This window comes from Ochotona princeps, chromosome 15, assembly GCF_030435755.1.
Source record: "Ochotona princeps isolate mOchPri1 chromosome 15, mOchPri1.hap1, whole genome shotgun sequence".
In the NCBI taxonomy this organism is placed as follows: domain Eukaryota; kingdom Metazoa; phylum Chordata; class Mammalia; order Lagomorpha; family Ochotonidae; genus Ochotona; species Ochotona princeps.
In genome coordinates this window covers 52,819,035-52,838,390 of record NC_080846.1, presented here as the reverse complement: position 1 = coordinate 52,838,390, position 19,356 = coordinate 52,819,035, and the positions used below count along the sequence as shown (strand labels likewise).

The 19,356-nt window shown below is 51.9% G+C and overlaps 1 protein-coding gene and 1 non-coding gene across 2 annotated transcripts; both read right to left on the bottom strand.

Moving 5' to 3' along the window:
• Positions 1–7,363: 7,363 nt before the first annotated feature.
• LOC118757649 (U6 spliceosomal RNA) lies at positions 7,364–7,470 on the bottom strand. The gene has a single exon (XR_004995307.2). It is a non-coding gene; the product is annotated as a U6 spliceosomal RNA (small nuclear RNA).
• A 785-nt stretch (positions 7,471–8,255) lies between these two features.
• On the bottom strand, positions 8,256–9,778 carry LOC131482002 (uncharacterized). Its single transcript, XM_058673144.1, has 3 exons — positions 9,599–9,778; positions 8,674–9,547; positions 8,256–8,569 (listed from the first exon to the last, which is right to left on the bottom strand). Exons 1-3 carry the CDS (start codon positions 9,776–9,778, stop codon positions 8,256–8,258), a joined length of 1,368 nt encoding a protein of 455 aa, XP_058529127.1.
• Between the last annotated feature and the right edge of the window lie 9,578 nt (positions 9,779–19,356).

The following is a 19,356-nucleotide window of genomic DNA, read 5'->3' as shown; positions in this document are numbered from 1 at the left end:
TTCATTGAATACATTCTTAAATCCAGCTTCTCTTTCTGAGCCTTCTGGAACTCCCATAACTCATATTTTACCTTTTAACAATGTCCCTTAATTCTTGAATACTTTTTTTTTTGCCTTGAGTTAGATCCATTTCTAGCTCTTTGACTATTTTCCCATTTTGACAAGAAATGTCTTCCAGTTCTGAGATTCTTTCTTCTGTCTCACTCATTCTGTTATTGAGGCTTTCCACTAAATTTTTAATTTGCTCCATTTCCAAAATATCAGCTTTCATTTGATTCATTGCTGCTATTTCCTATATAACATATTCCTTTAATTCCTTGGACTCCTCATTTTTGTTAAGAAGCTTTATAACAAGTTTGAAAAATTCTTTATCCCCATTTCCTCGATGTGTTCCTCAGTTAACCCTGAGGTTGACAAAGGCTTTTGCTCTTTTGCCGGGGAGGCATCAGTAATATTCATTGTGCCTCTGTCTGTCTCTTCTTTTGCTCTTGGTCATTGCTGTTCTGGTTAGCAGATTCCTGTCCTTAGGGCCTGTTTCTAAAGCTGTGTTGCCTACTGGTCTACTGGTCAATTTCGCTGATTATGTTTGTTAATTGGTTCTTTGTCACCACTGTGCCACTCCCTCCAGCAAGTTTCAGATCTGGGCTCTTAGTTAGACTTCTACCACAGTCTCCATAGCCCCATCTCCTGGCTCATCACTCTACCACCTGTAATTCTATGCTGTACACCATTGCCTGCACAACCCTTCTGCCACTTCTGGTTCGAGCAGTGTCCATGATTAAGGAGATACGAGCTGTCCTAAATCAATGGGTTGTTAGTGACGCTTGTCTTGCTAGAACCGTTAGGTCTGAGGGCCACCCAGATCTATTTTGGGTGGAACCCATAGGATACCAAGACATCGCTGTTTTCCCTGTGGGACCAGTGCAATGTGTTGAGCCAGATATGAATTCTCTCCCAGCTTAGTGCCTATGGGGCTCACCGTTGTTCCTCCAGCCTTTCCACAGCCTTTTCTTCAGTACACAAAATGGTGCCTGATGTGACACTTGTGGGGATCTGATCCTGCTGGTTGTTAGGTCCAGAGAACACCCAGACCTATCTTGGGTGGAACCTGTAGGATGCAGAGTCGGTACTGTTTTCCCTGTGGGACCAGTGCAATGCATCAAGCTGGAAATGAACTCACTCCTGGCTTAGCCCATGTGCAGCTTGCTGCTGTTCCTCCAGCCCTCCCTCTCCCACTCTGCCTTTTCCTCAGTACAGAAAATGGTGCCCAGTGTGGCACTGGTGAGGGTGAGCCATGACATCCACCCTGTTCCTGCACTCACCTCCTGGGGCTCTGCCACTCTGCTGCTTGTGGCCGAATCAAGCAAAAGAGCAGGATGAGCAGTTCCGTGCCTGTGTTCGCCTCCTGGGCCCCCGGTGGACTCCCCTTCCCATCTGGCTGCTGGTGGAGCTCTGATTGCTGATCCCTGACCACCACTGGGATAGCTGGTCATTGCAGCACTGCACTGCGGTTTCCCCATGTCCACGGGTCTCAGGTGTCCCTCTGCCCCGGCCTGTTCTCTCCTGTTTCCCAAATCATGCCCTCTCTGCTTCATCCTGGCTAATGAATCTCTGCTTAAACTTGTCCTTACCCTATTCCACCATTTCGTTTTCTCCCATAATGTGTTTTTGTTTTGTTTTATTTGATGTTGATTGTATTTGAGGTTTTCTTTTAATTTAATTATAGTAATTAGACTATAAAATACACATATAAATATGATTACATTGCTTCTTATTAATCTCCTAACTTATAAATAGATAATAGTAAACACATCTTAACTTACCCAGACACACATGTGTTAACACAATCAAAACTTGCTATCCCAAAGAAAGATCAATTGCATTTCTTCATACCAACATTTCAAATAGCAACAAACATGAAAACTGAAATTTAAAACATAATACTATTTTCCAAACAAAACAAAATGAATTTTAGAAATATATGGTAATAATTTAAAAATGCTAATATCAATTTTTTTAGACTGATGGCTTCAATTCAGGGTCAGCATGGTGGTGAGTCACTGCCCATGATGCTGGCATCCCATATGGACACTGGTTCAAATCCTGGCTGCTCCAACTGGTTCAGCTCCTTATTTATCTGCCTACAAAAGCAATAGATAGAGTTCCTGGCTCTTAACTTTGGTCTGAGCCAATCTTGACTGTCACAACCAGTGGATGCAAAAGCAATTTCTTTCCCTCCCGCCCAACCATGTGTAGCTCTGGCTTTCAAATAAATAAATCTTTAATGTTTTTATTCAATAATTATTCTGTTACATATTATTTGCTTAGTTTGGAGTCTGTCATGGACTAAATTCTCATTGTGCTTGAAGTCTGTTTCTAAAATCTTTCCTCGTTAGTTGATTAGGATCTCTGTTTTCAGGGCAGTGCGTCACCCCTTGACATTTATAGGGAATGCTGACATATTTCCGTATTATGGGCTTTTGTAGAATCAGAGTTTCTCCCCAGAGTTCTATACTTCTTGCACAAGTATTCACACCCATCTGCTGGTTCATTCCCTAAATGGCTACATAGGCAGGATTGGGTCAGGCTGAAGCCAGGAAGCAAAAGCTTTATTCAGTTCTTCCACGGAGGTGGCAGGGGCCCAAACACTTGCACCATTTTCTACTGCCTCCCCAGCACATTAGCAGGGAGCTGGGTCAGAAGCAGAGCAGCCAGGATTAGAATTGGCATTCATATTGGATGCCAGTGCTGCAGGCTGGAGCTTAATATTTTGCCGCACAGCACTGGCCACAGCTCATACTTTTAAAATCCAATTTTAAAATCTTCAAAACTCACACTTTTAGAGCCTGGTGCAATGGCTCAATTTGCTAGTCCTCGCCTTGCACACACCAGGATCCCTTATGGGTGCCAGTTCATTTCCTACTTGCTCCACTTCCCATCCAGTTCCCCGCTTTGTGACCTGGGAAGGTAGAGGATGGTCAAAGTCTTGGGACTCTGTACCAACATGGGAGACCCAGAAGAAACTCCTGGTTCCTGGCTTCAGATGGGCTCAACTCGGGTCATTGCAGCCATCTGGGAGAGTGAACCACCAGATAGAAGATCTTTCTCTCTGTAAATGTGCCCTTCCAATAAAAATAAATACATACATTTTTTAAAGTCATGAAAGTTTAGCAAGTTTTTATGATTCTGTAATCTTCAGAAATTAAAGTAGAAATCTTGCCATAAATGGTTGCCCAAGAATCTGTCATAAGAGCTCTTAATTGGCATGTTACAACCAGCCATTTTTCAGCTGATTGTATTTCTAAACATTCCATTCACTCACAGCAAGAGACATAAGGTCAAGATGATACAATGGATAAGGGAAAGAAACACTAAACTTCACTTGATTTAGACTGCTCCCTTAAATTCTTAAATTCACTTTTTATTTTTTTATTTATTATTTTTTTTCTGTAGAATAGTTTTGTTTAATTAATTACATTGCATTATGTGACACAGTTTCATAGGCTCTGGGATTAAATTCACTTTTAAAAAATGTTTATTTGTTTATATTAAGTGTGCCTTTGCAAACTTGTTGCTTAGGGAGTTTTAAGTATTCAGAATGACTGGAATTTGAATGCTCAATAGGATTAGCTTAGAAAGGATAGCAGGTGGACTGGTGGGGAGTGGGCACAATGATTCAACTGGCTAATCCTCTTCCTTCAGGCATCAGCATTCCATATGGGTCCCAGTGCATGTCCCAGCTGCTCCACTTCCCACCCACTCCTTGCTAGTGGCCTAGAAAAGCAGTAGAGGACGGCCCAAAGCCTTGGGACCCTGCACCTGTGTGGGAGACCTAGAAGAAGTTCCTGGCTCCTGGCTTCGGATCAACTTAGTCTCTGGAGTTGCAGTCGTTTTGGAATGAACCAATGGATGGAAGATCTTTCTCTCTGACCCCCTTATCTCTGTTAATCTGCCTTTCCAATGAAATAAATATATATATTTCTCTTTTTGCTCACTACCATGGGGTGCTATCACCCAGCTGTCTGAATTTCAAAAGATAAATCTTTAACAAGGAAAACAACAACAAAAGGCTTGTGGGAGTCTAGGACACAGTTCATCTTGCTGTCAGTTTCATCAAGCACCATCAGAGGAAGGATACTCAAACACGTTTGCTACATTCATTTAACAAGATGGTATTTGTTGAGGACGTATTATACACCAGGCTCTGGGACATATCAGCGTTCAAGACATACAAAGTTCCTGCTCTAAAAGGACTTACTTCCCTGGGGGAGACAGATAATAAACAAAGACATTTAGATGTTTGTGAACAATGCACTTTGTGGTTAGCTCAGTGTCTATTTTAATTGTCTATTGCAAAAAGAAAATATTAGACTTTTTGACAATGACAGCAATTGCTAAAATCAGAGACTTTTTGCCTTTTTGGCCACCGTGCCTCAGGAGCTGTCAAGTCTTCTCTGACAATTCATTTTGATGGATTCTAGTTTTAGATTCACCAACAGCACTGGGCAATCGTGTGTTTCAAGTTGTTAGTGCTCTAGTCAAAGACATGAAATCCAACAGACTAGTAGGTAGGAAAGAGAAACAAACAGAAAAGCCCAGTGTGATGATTCAATTGATTACTTCTCCCCCTGCAAGCACCAGGATGCTATAGAGGCACCAGTTTGCATTCTAGCTGCTCTATTTCCCACCCAGCTCCCTGCTTGTGGCATGGGAAAGCAGTCAAGAATGCCCCCAAGGCCTTGGGACCCTGCACCCGTGTGGGAGATCCAGAGGAGACTCCTGGCTCCTGGCTTCATATTGGCTCAGCTCCAACTGTTGTGGCCATTTAGGGAGTGAACCAGCGGATGGAAGATCTTTCTCTCTCTCTCATTCTCTCTGTATCTGACTTTCCAATAAAAATAAATAAATCTTTTTTTTTTTTTAAAAAAAAGAAAGAAACAAAAAAGGAGACCCAGATGAGCTCAAAGAGGGAAGTGGGTCTTACCAAGTCGGCACCTCCTTCCTCCCAGGGGCCTGTTCTCCCACAATGAATGGGAGGATCCTCAGGTGGCCGGGGTGAGGTGGAAGGACCACTCGAGGGTCCCAGTGTCCGCCTGCTGACTCCTTGACCTCATCTTTGTCTCTTGCTTCTGCGTTACAGGTCTCCACTGAGCTACCAAGCCCAGGGCCTGACGGATGTTCGGATTCTCCTCTAGGAGAGGAACTCGGGGGGTTGGGGGGAAGTAAGGTGCCCAGGATGCCAAGGATGGTGAAGAATCACCTGCTGAGCCCGGAAGCTTCAAACACAGAAACAGACAAAGCGAAACCCTGGCAAGTCAGACCTAAAGTTGTCAACACTAAACCATGGGCAGGCATTTGGTCTAGCGGTTAGCCTGGTGGTTAAGATGTTGGCAGGGACATTTGTGAACAACACTGGAGCTGCTGGGTTCAATAGCTGCCTTTGCTCCTGACCCCAGCTCCCTGCTCACACAGACGCTTGGAAGGCAGCAGTAACTGCTCAACTGACTGGGTTCCCCTGTCCCCATGCGGGAAACCAGGACTGGGTTCCTGGCTCTGGCCTTGGCCCCAGCCAGAGGCTGTTGTGGGTTTCTGGGTTGTAAACTGACGGACCTGTTCCTGTGTGTGTGTGTGTGTGTGTGTGTGTGTGTGTGTGTTGGAGATTCTTGGCTCCCAGCCGTGCATGGTCTCACTTTGATTTAGGGCTCAATCTGCAACAAAACACTCTGCAAGCCTTTCTTAGATAAGCCATAAAACATTGAGCAGGGAGAATAAAATAAGCAAAGATAAAAGAACTCAAGGTAAGAGGAGAAAGGGAAGATTAGTTAAAGGAGGAGAATTCTCAGCTTTGGTATTTACTGCCTTAGGGTCCTTCTCCACAACACGACCTCAGCACCGGGCTAGGCATCACGGGCAATTAAGCACCGGACCGACAACAGCATGTCCCCGGGCATCATGGGCAACTCAATAGGGCATGCTTCTTCCTCTTCTTCCCTGGCTATTGGCTGTATATATAACCCTTTACACAAAAGTGGAACTGGGCCTGCTATTAGGCCTGGAACCTTCTCCCTAACCCATACGCACATTCTTTCCCAGGCCCGGCCGAGGGCCAAGACGGAACATGTATAGGCAGGCTCGGCCCACCCACAGACCAAGCTCTTAACTGGTTCAGTGGGTGCTTTGACCCAGCCCATCCTGTCCTACATCTGCTCTGGCTCTCATGAGCAATGGCAAGTGCTGGAGTCTAGCCCAGTCTGGCACACTCCAGGACCCAGTGCACACTTGTGCCAAGGGATGCTGCAGTCATGTCCAGCCCAGTACAACACCCCCATTCCAGCTCTCATACTCACTATTGGAAATCGCAGCCTGGATTCACATTAGGAGTACCCTTAGTTCCCATTCGAGGCCTGCTTCCAGCCACAGATTTTGCCCGTGCCAGTGGTAGCTCCAACCCCCTGCCCCGACACTCGCTGGAGGTACTGTGGCCTAAACTTACAGACAGCTCCCCCAGCCCTAGCTTGGGTGTGTGCCAGTGGGCTGTGATCAGAGGCAGCCAGCCCAGCCCGGGTCTGCCACATGGACGGTGTCCTGGTCTGACCCAGACGTGGTCTCCGGCTTCTCCTTCTCCAAACCACCTGGCCTCAGCCCCCCTCATCTCCCTGTGATTGCAGTGGCTCCACCTGTGGAAGTCCCCCAAAGTCATTCCTCACCTGTAACGCACTTGCTCAGCGGTTCCCTGACCCACACATCGCCAGACACACTCTCAGGGCAATTCTTTTTTTTTTTTTTTTTTGAAATTACATGAGCGCTTTATTTAACCTACTTATTCCGAGTGTAATTTCAAATGTGATGACTGTAAAGTCGTGGAGGTGTTTGACATTCTTTGAAACCCAGTGAGTGCCGCCCCCTGTTCCTGGGGGCCACTGCCACAACCCTGGACTGCAGGAAGTGCTCAGGCACCATGGCAGACAGCACAGCTCCGAGCACGCTCACAGGAAGTGCATGCTGTCACATAAATCTGTCCGGTGGGTCACGGAACAAAACCTGCCCCTCCCTGGGGTCAGTCTGCTAGGGTGGTCTCCCTGTGCAGCCCTGCTCACTCATTAGAACCTCCACCGCCTCAGGCTGGGCACTTCATTGCATTATTGCTGGACCCTGTTGCTGGAGGGACACGGGTCACAGGGTGGGGAGTCCGCAGTCTGGGGCATGTCAGGGGAGAAGTCTTGTGAGCTCTGTGTTCACACGTGTCGCTGGTAAAGAAATTCACCCCCTGGATGTCAGTGGGTCCTTTGTTTCTTTCTTCTAAAATATTTACTTGAAAGACAAAGGGTCAAATAGAGAGGGAGGGAGGTAAGTCCCTTATCTAAAAAATATGGAACGCTTCACGAATTTGCGTGTCATCCTTGCGCAGGGGCCATGCTAATCTTCTCTGTATCGTTCCACTTTTAGTATATGTGCTGCCGAAGCGAGCACTCTCAGGGCAATTCAAAACCACCACGTGCATCAATGCATCAGTACAAACTCAGTCCTGCTATCCCAGGCTGGGCCGCCACCCACCTGCCCAGGCCCGCGATTCAAAACCCTGTCATGTCTATATTTCAGAGTGGGATTTTGGCTTCATAATATATGTGAACATGCTTGCATGTAGAGAAAGTTTAAAGATTCAGGGACAAAAGAATGAACACCTACACAAGCCTCCACATTTGTGTCGTTGAAAAGCAATCCTCTGAAAGGTGTGGCGTCTGGGCAGGTGTGAGACACACAGGTGTGAGAGCCACACATGCTGCGTGTGAGTGTCGGTTCAAGTCCTGATGACCCTTTCAATTCCACCTTCCTGCTGGTTCCCTCTCAGGGAGGCAGCAGGTGACGGCACAGCACGTGGTCCCGGACACCAACGGAGACCAGGATGGAGCTCCAGGGTCTGGCTTGGTGAGGCTGTGGCATCCCAAAGAGCAAAGAACGCTGGCAAAGCAACATGGGTGGAGACAGCTCTGCGGCAATTCCCGAAGCTGTACATTGGGACCTGCCTGCTGTGGGAGAGCCCTCAGAGCCCATCCCTCCCACGCGTGTGTCCTGTGAGGCTTTGGGCCTCCCCTCCCCCCAGCCGCTGAGACACAGCCCATGGGCAACTCCACAGGACCTTGCAAAGTGCACAGAGGCCACAGACACCACGCAGGACAGGAGCCAGACATGCAGTTAGGACTTTTATAAGAATTGTATTAGAAACTAGAACTTGTCAGAGTTCAGAGACTTAAGAGTCATCTTAATTTGGACTGGGCAGAGTCTTCCGGGGCTACTTTTCTGGAGCGCAGGCCGGGGCCTCTGTCTGGGTCCTGCTGGATGCAGCAGGCGCGCTGCAGGAACCTTAGGAAGCTCCTGCAGACCCCACGGAAGCCCCGCTTCCCCTCCTTGGCGGGAATGGGCGACCCAGTGCTCTCAGGCTCTCGTGGCGCCTCCACTTCCGGTTGTGCGAGGTCCGTTGGGCTGCTGGTGCTGGCCACGGGGCACGAGGCCTCAGGCACCGGCTCGTGGGATGCGCTGGAAAGGGAGCTCTGCTCTTGCTGCAGCTGGCCTGGTAGGAGAGAGCAAAGCACATGGGCGCCTCGGGCGGCCTCAGGCCCAGGCTCCCAGGGCCCTGGCGGGGGCAAAGACCAGGTGGTGGGAGGGCAGACTCACCTGAGGGCTGGCTGGAGAGGCTGGCTGTGGAGCAGCTGGGCGAGAAGCACACCGAGTCGCTGTGGATGGAGCTCAGATGTAAGGAGTCCTGAGCGCCATGGCTCCCAGCGCTTGGCAACAAGCAAGGCGGCTGGAAGCCAGACTCGTGGGGCGCAGGCTCTGGCGTCCCCTGTGCCGTGCTGCCAGGCAGCAGGCCGAGCTGCGCGAGGTACTGCCTGTCCTTGAGGTCCTGGGGCACACTGAGGAGCTCCACCAGGGTGGCAGAGTCCTCCCTGGGCACGGGGCTGTCCTGGGACTCCTGGGCGCGGGGGCCGAACCACCAGTGCGTCCTGGCGATCTGGGCGGTGAACCTGGCGCAGGCCTCCACGCTGAGCAGGAAGCCCAGGAGCTCGGTCAGGGCCGGGCTGCAGGGCCGTGGCAGCACGTAGCTGCCAGCCACGATGCAGTTCTCAAGTTCCTCTGCAGTGTCCCCAGTGAAGGGCAGTGTGGCCGTCACCATTTCAAAGAGCGTCACCCCCAGACTCCACATGTCCGCCCGAAAGGCGTCATATTCCTCCCCGGAAAAGGTTTCCGGGGCACAGTACTCGGGGGTCCCGTGAAAGCCCCTTATCCGCGCACCCTCGAGCAGCCGGAGGCTGAGCCCAAAGTCGGCCAGCTTCACGTGCATGTTGGAGTCCAGCAACATGTTGCTCGGTTTGATGTCTCTATGGGCTATGAAACTGCTGTGACAGCATTCAACAGCCGACAGGATCTGGGCGAAGAGCAAGCTTGCCTCCTGCTCCCCCAGGCCACCCTGCTCATGCACGTAGCACTCCAGGGTGCCCCTGCTGGCCAGTTCCATGACAAGAAACACGAATCTGCCCTGCTGCTGCTCCTCCAGCAGCTGCAAGATGTGTGGGTGCTGCAGGCTGCGCATCAGGCTCGCTTCCCGGGCCACACTCCGCGAGCTGGAGGCTCGACGCTCCTGCAGGAAGATCTTCACTGCCACGTCCCTGCCCGTGGCCAGCTGGCGGGCCAGCTTCACCACGCCATAGCCGCCCTGGCCGATGATGTCCCCGAACTCGTAGCCAGGAAGCGGCGGATGGAAGGCCCAGGTGCTGTACATGGCCAACAATCCCTCTCTACACTCTCTGAACTGCACTCTCTGGTCACAAATACTAACTAATCGGTTCCCCTGACTGAGCTACCTACAAACAAAAAGGGATCGCAAGGACCCTGACTGCCTCTCACTGAGGTGGGACTCTAGCTGGACTAACTAGACTAACCCAAGCAACAAGGCTATCTCAAGAAAACAGAACACAAGAAAGAGGAAAAGCCACTAACTACACTCGCCCTAGCAAGTCTGACCGAGCTGGCTAACTAAAGGTGGGGGAAGCAGAAACAAACAGAAGAGCAAAAAAAGACAAAAGGGGCAAAACAACAAAGAGGTGCAAAAAAACAAGCTAAAGAAAATGGGCACAAGAATAAACAGAATAGAACAAGAAACCAACAAACAAACCAACCAAGCACGCACCACAGCACCGAGCACTACCGCTAGGGCAGAGGGGTCCAAGCCACACAGGTCACCAACAGAGCTCCCTGGGCCAAGCGGACAAAACCCAGGGCCGGCCAGCGGCCAGATATACACTTCTGGGGGCTACATCACAGTAGGCTCCTTGTGAAGTCGGAGCAGGGCACGGACCAATCAGAGCCCCGCAGGGACTGGCACACACATGAACACACTACCATGGTGTTTTAGGAGGTCAAGACATGGACCAATCAGAGCTTCAGAAAGCGACTGGATTTTCTCCACAATCTTCTCTGCAATTAAAACACGAGGACTCCAGGAGTTCTCTGTTTGGCTTAGTGACAGGGGTTGAGTTGTTCTCAAAGGAATGATATCCAATAAGTTATACACATGGTATCCACTCAGTTGTTCCCATGGAAATGTTATCCTAGCAATTGTATTCCTCTGCCCGTTGACCTTCTAGAATCCCAATGTCTTTCTACAGTTGGCCAAGACACCTCAGGGAATTTTCCACATCTGCAGAGCTCAGAGGAGGGTGTCTTCAATGACCATCACTTCCTCCTGAGAGCATCAGAAAGTCGTGTGGCTGATCAGAGCCCTGGTGTGGAAGGCCACGCCGTGTCAGCCCAGAAAGCCACAGGCTCCACCGTGGTGCTCAGAACAGCAGGGAGACCTCTGGCCTTTGCTGTGGTTTTAGGGTTCTAGACTTATTCCTAGTGTTTGGAAGGCAGTACTGTCTAATACAAAGGCACCAGCATAGCTGGCATTTGGAAGGGTCCACTCTTGGTTCCTAAGGAGCTGTCTTCTTCATGGGAACAAGGAGGAAACAGAAAGGCAGGTGCCTGATGTTACGGGGTTCGAGCGAGATCACACCAGACATGTCTAAGGTTTCTTAAGGAGTCTTTATTAACCAAGCTTGGTGAGAATAGAGCACACTAGGAATAGCAAATCACAAGTCCGTACGGCAATCCAGCAATCACAATCCAACCAGTCATAACCCCAAGAGGAACAAATGGTCATTATCCTTAAATCCATCCAATAAGCTGAAGACCTATGTCCCAGCTTCTCCAACAATAGAAGCTATCCTAAGAGACATGCAGCGAATAACCTGGACACATTTACAAATCTGGAGGTATTTACCTTTCCCTGGCTTCTCTGCCCACATTCTATCACTGCTAGGCCTCACCTGTCCTGGAACTCCTGACAGTACACAAACCAGAAACAACATTACTATATCCATGGTCCCATCAGAGCAGTACACAGGGACCATGCTCAGGGGATTACTTGTCCTGGGTCAGCCAAGAGTCAAGGTACCACAATAATGGGAGCGCCTGACCAAAAAGTGAGTCCCTGCTTCATGGGCCTTTTACTCATTTTTTTCTTTTTTTAAACTATACTTTTATTTTGAATTTTGAATTATATGGTACAAGTTCGTACAGGCTGGGATTCCCTCCCAAACTCCCACCCCCCATCAGATTATTCCCATTTTGTTACAATGGTGTAGTCCTTCAGAAGGAGTCATAATTCCATCAGTCTCTTATTGAAGTGTACCCCAACATGGTTGGTACAGACAATGTCAGACAGCCCAGCGTCCCATTGTCTACACAATCAATGTCCAACAATTTCATTGAGATCCATTTTTCATCTGGAAGCAGGGATGCTTGTTCCATTTACCCCCATAGCTGGATATGATAGACCCCACTACTCCATCACAATAAAGTTCCGTAAGTGGGCAGTCGTGAAACAAGGTCAACAACTGGTATGAGTTACAACACCCGCAACAACAACAACAACAACAACATCAGCAACAAATTTCAGCACCATGAAAAAATGTGCCACTGATTAACCAAAGCATGGGCGACAAAAAGGAAGCACACGAGTCTCTTGGGAAAAATGATGCCATCGTATAACCCATGAGTCTTCAGGGGCCTCTGGAGAGGGGCTTGTGAGGGGAGTGATTACACAACAATGCAATACCATCCCCTCTCAGATGAGAGGTGAGTCACAGGTGGGCAGGAGTGAATACCTAAGAGGTGGGGGGGAGTGGCTGAGGATGGAATGAACATCCCATTGTTGTTAGGACCCACCTTCAGGACAGAGGGTAAGGGACACAGCCACATTTCATTTGCCCACTGTCAATGGGTGCTGGCTATCACTGACTGCATCCCAAAGCACTGGTGAGGTCGGTTGAAGCTGTGTATGTGTGTTGAAATGGCGCGTTATGGCCCTGAAGAAATGTACATGTTCTGACTCTTAATGCACAGCTCAAAAGTCAATTTTAGACAAAGAGAGTGTGTTCTTAGTGCGTCCTCAAAAGCCTATCCCAGTGCCATGCCCGCCTGAAACGACTGGCATCCCAGTTGGTATCCCGGCTTCTCCATTCCCAATCCTGCTGCCTGCCAGCGTCCCTGGAAGGCAGCAGAGCATGGTCCCAGTGCTTGGGTTCCTGTCACCCGCTTGGGAGACACTGATGGAGTTTCAGACCTGGCTTTGTCCTCGCCCAGCCTTGGCCATTGAGGCTGCCTGGGGACTGAATCAGCACACGGAAGATTGTGTGTGTGTGTAGGTCTTTTGTCACAGACACATGGAAACGACGGTGGAAGTGAGAGTGGTGAGCTCCAGCGGAGTTGAATGAGGCTCCCTGTCCCTGCCCAGAGAGCAGCAAGCCTTGTGGGAGGCAGGAAGCATGGGGAGGATGGAGGAGGCTCCTGGTTGGGGCCCCGAAGCCCATGAGAAGCGAGCAGGGAAGACTCCTCAGTGCACACCCCAGTCAGCATCACCAGAAGGAGGAACCGCACACTTTGGGGGAATACTGGTAGTGGTAGTTGGGGAAGAAAAGGCCAAGGAAGGGGTGCCCAGGGGGACACTCTGCCATGGCTGTGTCTCACAGGGGTTATCCAGGTTACACAGGTCCCCCTGCTTGAACACAGCATGGTGGCTTGGCTCTGCCCTCGGTGCTGGCCCCCAACTCTCCCCTGTGGTCTCATCTCTGTTCTCCCTGTGACCCCCTTAAGCAGCATGGGGCCAGCGGCCTCAGGGCACCAGACCTGGCCTGCTGGCCTTAGGATGAGGCCAAGGCTGCGCTGGGAACCAAGGCCAAAAATTACCGCTTTCCTTGCGGTCCCCACCAGTAGCCCATCAGAGTCCCCTCTGTGCCTGGACCGCAGGCAGGAACCAGGGCCCCAAGTGCCTTGGCTTCAGATCCCCCGACCCCGAGTATTGGCTGCGCCACAGGCTCTAGAGGCCTGTCAGAGACCAGCTGTCCTGGCCATCGGGTCAGGCCGTGGACAGCAGGAGTCCTGCCCTGGTGCAGCTCAGGGTGGATCAGCTGAAGCACTGGGTGCCCTGTGATGGGGGAGGGCAGGGATTGGAGCAGTCAGTGCTGGCTGAGGACCATGAACTCCTCCTGGACAGCACTGAGCCATCTCCCAGGCTGCCTGCTGGCTGTACAAGCCCAATACGAGGCCAGGCAGGCAGGAAGCAACAGTGGCAGGAGGCCCTGGGTGCCCAGGCTCAGGCTGAGCCCACCTGGACACCTGGAGCAATGCTGAGCAAGAATCGTGGCCAGGGACGGTGAGGTGCCAACATCTCACTTTACACATCTCCAAAATTCCAAAGGAACTTCCTAGGCAACAGTATCCTTTGCCTTTCTTAAAGAAGGATTTGTATAACTGGTGTGCCAGAAGAGGTGTGGCCACAGAAAGAGATCTTCCATATCTGGGTCACCACAGGACACCCGCAAATGTCGGCTGAGACTAGGTGAGTCTGAAGGCAGGATCCAGGTCTCCCCCTGGGTTTCAGGGCTTCAAGGACTTGGACCGTCGTCCACTGCCTTCACAGCTAATGTAGCAGGGAGCTTGATCGCAGGCAGCGCAGCCAGGGGCTAAACCCACACAACTGGAGGCAGGCCTTAGTGGATTCTCTCGCTGTGGAGCCCCCACATGGGTTCCTGAACTTTAGATATATTTTTTAAAATTTATTAATTTTTATTGGAAAAGCAGATATACAGAGAGGACAAAGAGAGAGAGGAAGATTTTCCATCCAATGGTTCACTCCCCAAGCAGCCGCAATAGTTGTAGCTGAGTCAACCCAAAGCCAGGAGCTTTTCCGGGTCTCCCACATGGGTGAAGGGTCCCAAGGCTTTGGACCGTCCTCGACTGCTTTCCCAGGCCACAAGCAGGGAGCTGGATGGGAAGCACGGCCACCAGGATTAGAACTGGCACCCATATGGGATCCCGGCATGTTCAATGGGAGGACCCTAGTTGCTAGGTTATTGTGCCAGACCCGGACTTTAAATTCTACACGCATAAAATGATAGATGTTACCAACCTAATCCTGTGTCACAGAGCACACATTCTCATCTAAATTGTTGTTTGGTGGGTTTGTATGCCCAGTTTTCCATATGTGATGTCCAAGTCAGCATATATGTCATGTCCAAGTGGCTACCCCAGTTTCCCTTCCCTGAGGCACAGCTATTACTCAAGGCGGGTCACACAGGCCTCCTGGTCATAAAGACACTGAGACACACATCCGGCCCAGATGGGTCTCCCAGCTGCTCAGGGTTCAGGCGGTCAGGGGTGGGCTAGGAAGCATGGTCCCACGTGGGCAGGGGAGGGGCTGGGTTTATGGTTTATACTCAGGGGTATGATACACAGGACTCAGGATCCCCCTTTCCTACGCAGATGAAACAGAAACCCGTGCCACAATGGGTACTGCTGGTTCACTTCCCCAATGGCCAGCATGACAGGAGCTCAGCCAAGTCAAAACCAGAACTCCATCTGGGTCTCCCATGTGAGTGACAGGGGTCTGGGTGCTGGGCCCACTCTTAGCGGCCACAGTATCAAAAAGCTGGGTCAGAGAAAAGAATCAAGCCCGCACTCTGATTGTGGGATGCTGGCTGCACAAGCAGTGGCCTATCCCACTGTGCCTTAACACTGGCCTCCAAGAGCCAAGGTTTCTTTCTTGCTCCAAGTCTGCTATCAGGGAAGCAAAGGGGATTGGTCCCCCTCACAGAGGCACCACAGGCCTCCTGGTCAGACTCGGTGTGGCAATGCACCACTGTGGGTGTTTTGAACTTGTTTCATGTACCTCACTGTGTCCTCTCATGCTTTACTGTGTCTGTTGAGGGGCAATCATGTAACAGTATAAATGCAGGGGCCCGGCGGCGTGGCCTAGCGGCTAAAGTCCTTGCCTTGAAAGCCCCAGGATCCCATATGGGTGCTGGTGCTAATCCCGGCAGCTCCACTTCCCATCCAGCTCCCTGCTTGTGGCCTGGGAAAGTAGTTGAGGACGGCCCAATGCATTGGGACCCTGCACCCGCGTGGGAGACCCGGAAGAGGTTCCAGGTTCCCGGAATCGGATCGGCGCGCATCGGCCTGTTGCGGCTCACTTGGGGAGTGAATCATCGGATGGAAGATCTTCCTCTCTGTCTCTCCTCCTCTGTGTATATCTGGCTGTAATAAAATGAGTAAATCTTTAAAAAAAAAAAAAAAACAGTGTAAATGCAGAACAATGACAGCCATGTTGGCCATCAGAGAGAACTGTCCCCAAAGTGCTGGGACAGCCAGTCAACACAGCACACTCACCCCTGGCAATGGGACCCAGGGACAGGCCAGGGGTGCACCCACACTGCCCCCTGCCACTCCCCGTGACTATGACTGACACAGATGAGCACACGATTAAATCTGTAACCACCCCAGGATCTCACTGGGCTGGCAGCACAGGAGACAAAAGAGTTCCCAAGAGCCCAGGTATTGGAGGGGTGGGTGATTGGGCTGGGCCTGGGTCACATGCGCTCAGTGCTTTCCCCGCCTGGGGGCCAGGGAGCCCCGTGGTTGGCGGGTGAGGCAGGGCCCAAGACACATGGCCTGGATCCTGTGCCCTGCCTGGGCAGTGGGAGTCCGATTGGGAGCCCCGGGATTGGGGGACAGGAGGGACCCACGTCATATGTCCTGGGTCTTTGTCCCACCTGGCTGCTGGCTGATTGCTGGGGTCCGTGGTGAGTGTGTAAGACTGGAAGGGGTGAAGAGTATTGTTCCATTACAGGCAGGGCCACAAGGAATTCCCTACTGCATGGCAGGACTGGCATGTGTCTCTACAACCACCTGAATGCAGCTCCACCTCCCTTTGCAGGGACACCAAACAACCCTGCTGGGATTCTGTAATCTATGTAGCCATTGTCTGCCACTGCGGAGTTGGTCTTCAGTATCAATGTGAGCTTGGAAGTTGATGTTGCTGAAGGGCCTTTTACAATTCATGCTGTCTCTGTCTCTGTCTCTGTCTCTGCTGCCCCCATTGACCATCCTTGGTCTTTACCTCCCTCCTTCTGGGATGCATTTCCTTCTTTAACTGATTCAAGATGAAGTCGCAGAATGAGGATTGTAGTAGGAATGGGTTACTGATTGATAGGCACCATCTATGGAGAACTTCCTGACCACAGGGTCAAGATGGATAACATGCTGCTTTCAGGTGAAACCAATGGCAGAATTATGCTTGGAAACACCCACTTGACCATGACGTAAAAAGTCTGTACCAGAGTTTGACTGCTTGTGTATAAATAAAGCAGACAGCTTCCCCGCATTGTCCATTATGATCTCGGAACTACAGTGGTCCGTTTTGTTCCACTTTGTGCCTCATCCACGCACCCTTCTCGAGTTCCAAACTCAGCTGGAGTTGGACTCCAGCAGCTGATGGCCCAAAAGCCCCAGGGGTTGTTGTCAGGAGGGGCCCAGGTCACATGATTGGGGTCTTTGCCTCTCCTTGGAGATGAAGAAGGGCCCAGGTTGCATGGTCTGGGTCTTTGCCCACTCTGGACAGTGGGAGTCAGGCAAAGGAGTCTGGATTCCTGGGGCGTGGAGTTTGAGGGGCTCAGGTCTCATGGCCTGGGTGTGTTGCTCTGAAGAGCCAGGCTTGGGAGTCTTGGGTGAGAGGGGTCAGGTGGGACCTGGGTTCACATGGCCTGTATCCTTTACCCAGCTTGGGCAGTGGGAGCCAGGCCCGGGATCCCCGGGAATGGGGTCTGCGACAGGGTCTGAGTAACATGTTTGTGTCCTTTGCCCCAATGAGCAGTGGGAATTGGGCCTGGGAGCATGAGGGGCAGGGTTCTGCTGGGGCCCAACTCGTGGCCTGGTTCCTTTATCTGCCTGGGGGTTGTAGTTTTCCCCACTGATGAGGGGGAGGCAGGGCCCAAGTCACATGGCTTGGGTCTTTTACCCCAGGGATGGTGGGTGTTGGGTGTGGAAGCCTTGGTGGCAGGGGTCCAATGGGCCCTGGGTTGTGTGACCTGGGTTCTTTTCCGCGCCTGGGTGGTGGAAGTGGAACCCAGAAGCCCTGGGGGTGTTGGGTGATGCAGTGCCCGGGTCGCATGGCCTGATTCTTTTCCTGACTGGGTGGTGTGAATCAGGTCCAGGAAACCAGGGGACAGAGGGTCAGGTTTGGCCTGGGTTGCATGGCCTGGGTCCTTTGCCTTGCCTTGGTGGTGGGAGTTGGGCCTGGTAGTCCTGGGTGCAGAGGTCAATGCAGGGCTTGGGTCAAACGGCCTGGGTCCTTTGCCCTGCCTGGGCTGTGGGATTCAGTCCCAGGAGCCGCAAGGGCTGGACTGGGGTTGGGATGCTGACAGTCAGGGCCCATCTTGCATACCATAGGTCAATTGCTCTGCCTGGGCAGTGAGTGGAAGTTGGGTCGGCCACAGAAGCCTGGGAGACTGTGGTGTCAGGCGGGGCTTGGGTTGCAAGTCCTGGGTCCCTTGCCCAACCTGAGTGGTGGGAATCAGGCCTCGGAGCCCAGGGGGTGGGGATCAGGTGGGATCTGGGAAGCATGGCCTGGGACTTTTGTCCCAAAAGGTGGTGGGCGATGGGTGGTGGGTATTGGGACTGGGAGCCCCGGGGCAGGGAGGGGTAATGATGGTGCTGGGGTCATAGCCTGGGTCCTTATCCACACCTGGGCAGTAGTAATCAGACCTGGGAACCCTGGGACCGGGGAATGAGGCGGCTCCTGGGTCACGTTGCCTGGGTCCTTCTCCATGCCTGGATAGTGAAATTCTGGCCTAGGATCCCCAGGAACGGGGGCTCAGATGGGGCTTGGGTGACATGGCTTGTGTCCTTTGCCCAGCCTGGATGGTCGGAGTCAGGTTCAGGAGCCTGGATGTAGGGTGTCAGGGAGGGCCAAAAGGCACAGTCCAGGTTTTGACCTTTCTTTGCAGTCAGGTGGGGTTGGGGTCACATGGCTTGGGTTCTTTACCTGGCTTGGGAAGTAGGAGTCAGGCCTGGGAACCCCGGGGGCAGGGTTCAGGAGGTACCTGGGTCCTTTGCCCCAATTGGCAGTGGGAGTCAGTCCTGGGAGTCCTTGGTGGGGGAGGCAGGTGGGGCCCAAGTTGAGTGGACTGCATCCTTTGCCCAGCCTGGGTGGGAGTTTCACCCATGAATCCCAGGGGCAGGTGGTCAGGAGGAGCCACGGCCGGTCACATAACCTGGAACCCTTCCCTGCCTTGGTGGTGGGATTGCAGTCTGCAGCAGCAGGACCAGGGGAGTCAGGTGTGGTCCTGGTTGCATGGCCTGGGTCTTTTGCTGTGCCTGGGCAATGGGACTCAGGCAAAGATCCCTGTGGATAGGGATTCAAGTAGGGCCCTGGTTGCATGGTCTGTGTTTTTTGCCACACCTGGGTGGTGAGAATTGGTCCTGGGAACCCTGGGGGTAGGGGACCATGTAGGCCTTGGGTCACATGGCCTGTTTGTTTTTTTCCCACCTGGTTGGTATGAATTAGGGCCTGGAGCCACGGGGTCAGGGTGTCAGGTGGGTGCCTGGGTCTCCTGGCCTAGCTGTGGGTGTCATGCCTGGGAATCTTGCGGGCAGGGTCAGGCCAGGCCTGGGTCGTATGGCTTGGGTCCTTTGCCCCATGTCAGCAGTGAGACCTGGCCCTAGGAGCCCAGGATCCTGAGGGTCAGGCAGGTCTCATGTCTCATTGCTTGGGCCCATTGCCCTGCCTGGGCAGTGGGTGTTGGATCTGGGAGCCCCAAGGGCAGGGTTCAGGAGGAGCACAGGTTGCATGGCCTGGGTCCTTTGCTCTGCTTGGGCAGTGGGAGACCAGCACGGAGCTCCAGTGGTGGGAGGTTCATGTTGCTTGACCTGGGTCCTTTGCCCACCTGGACACTGGGAGATGGCTCAGGAATCCCGGGAACA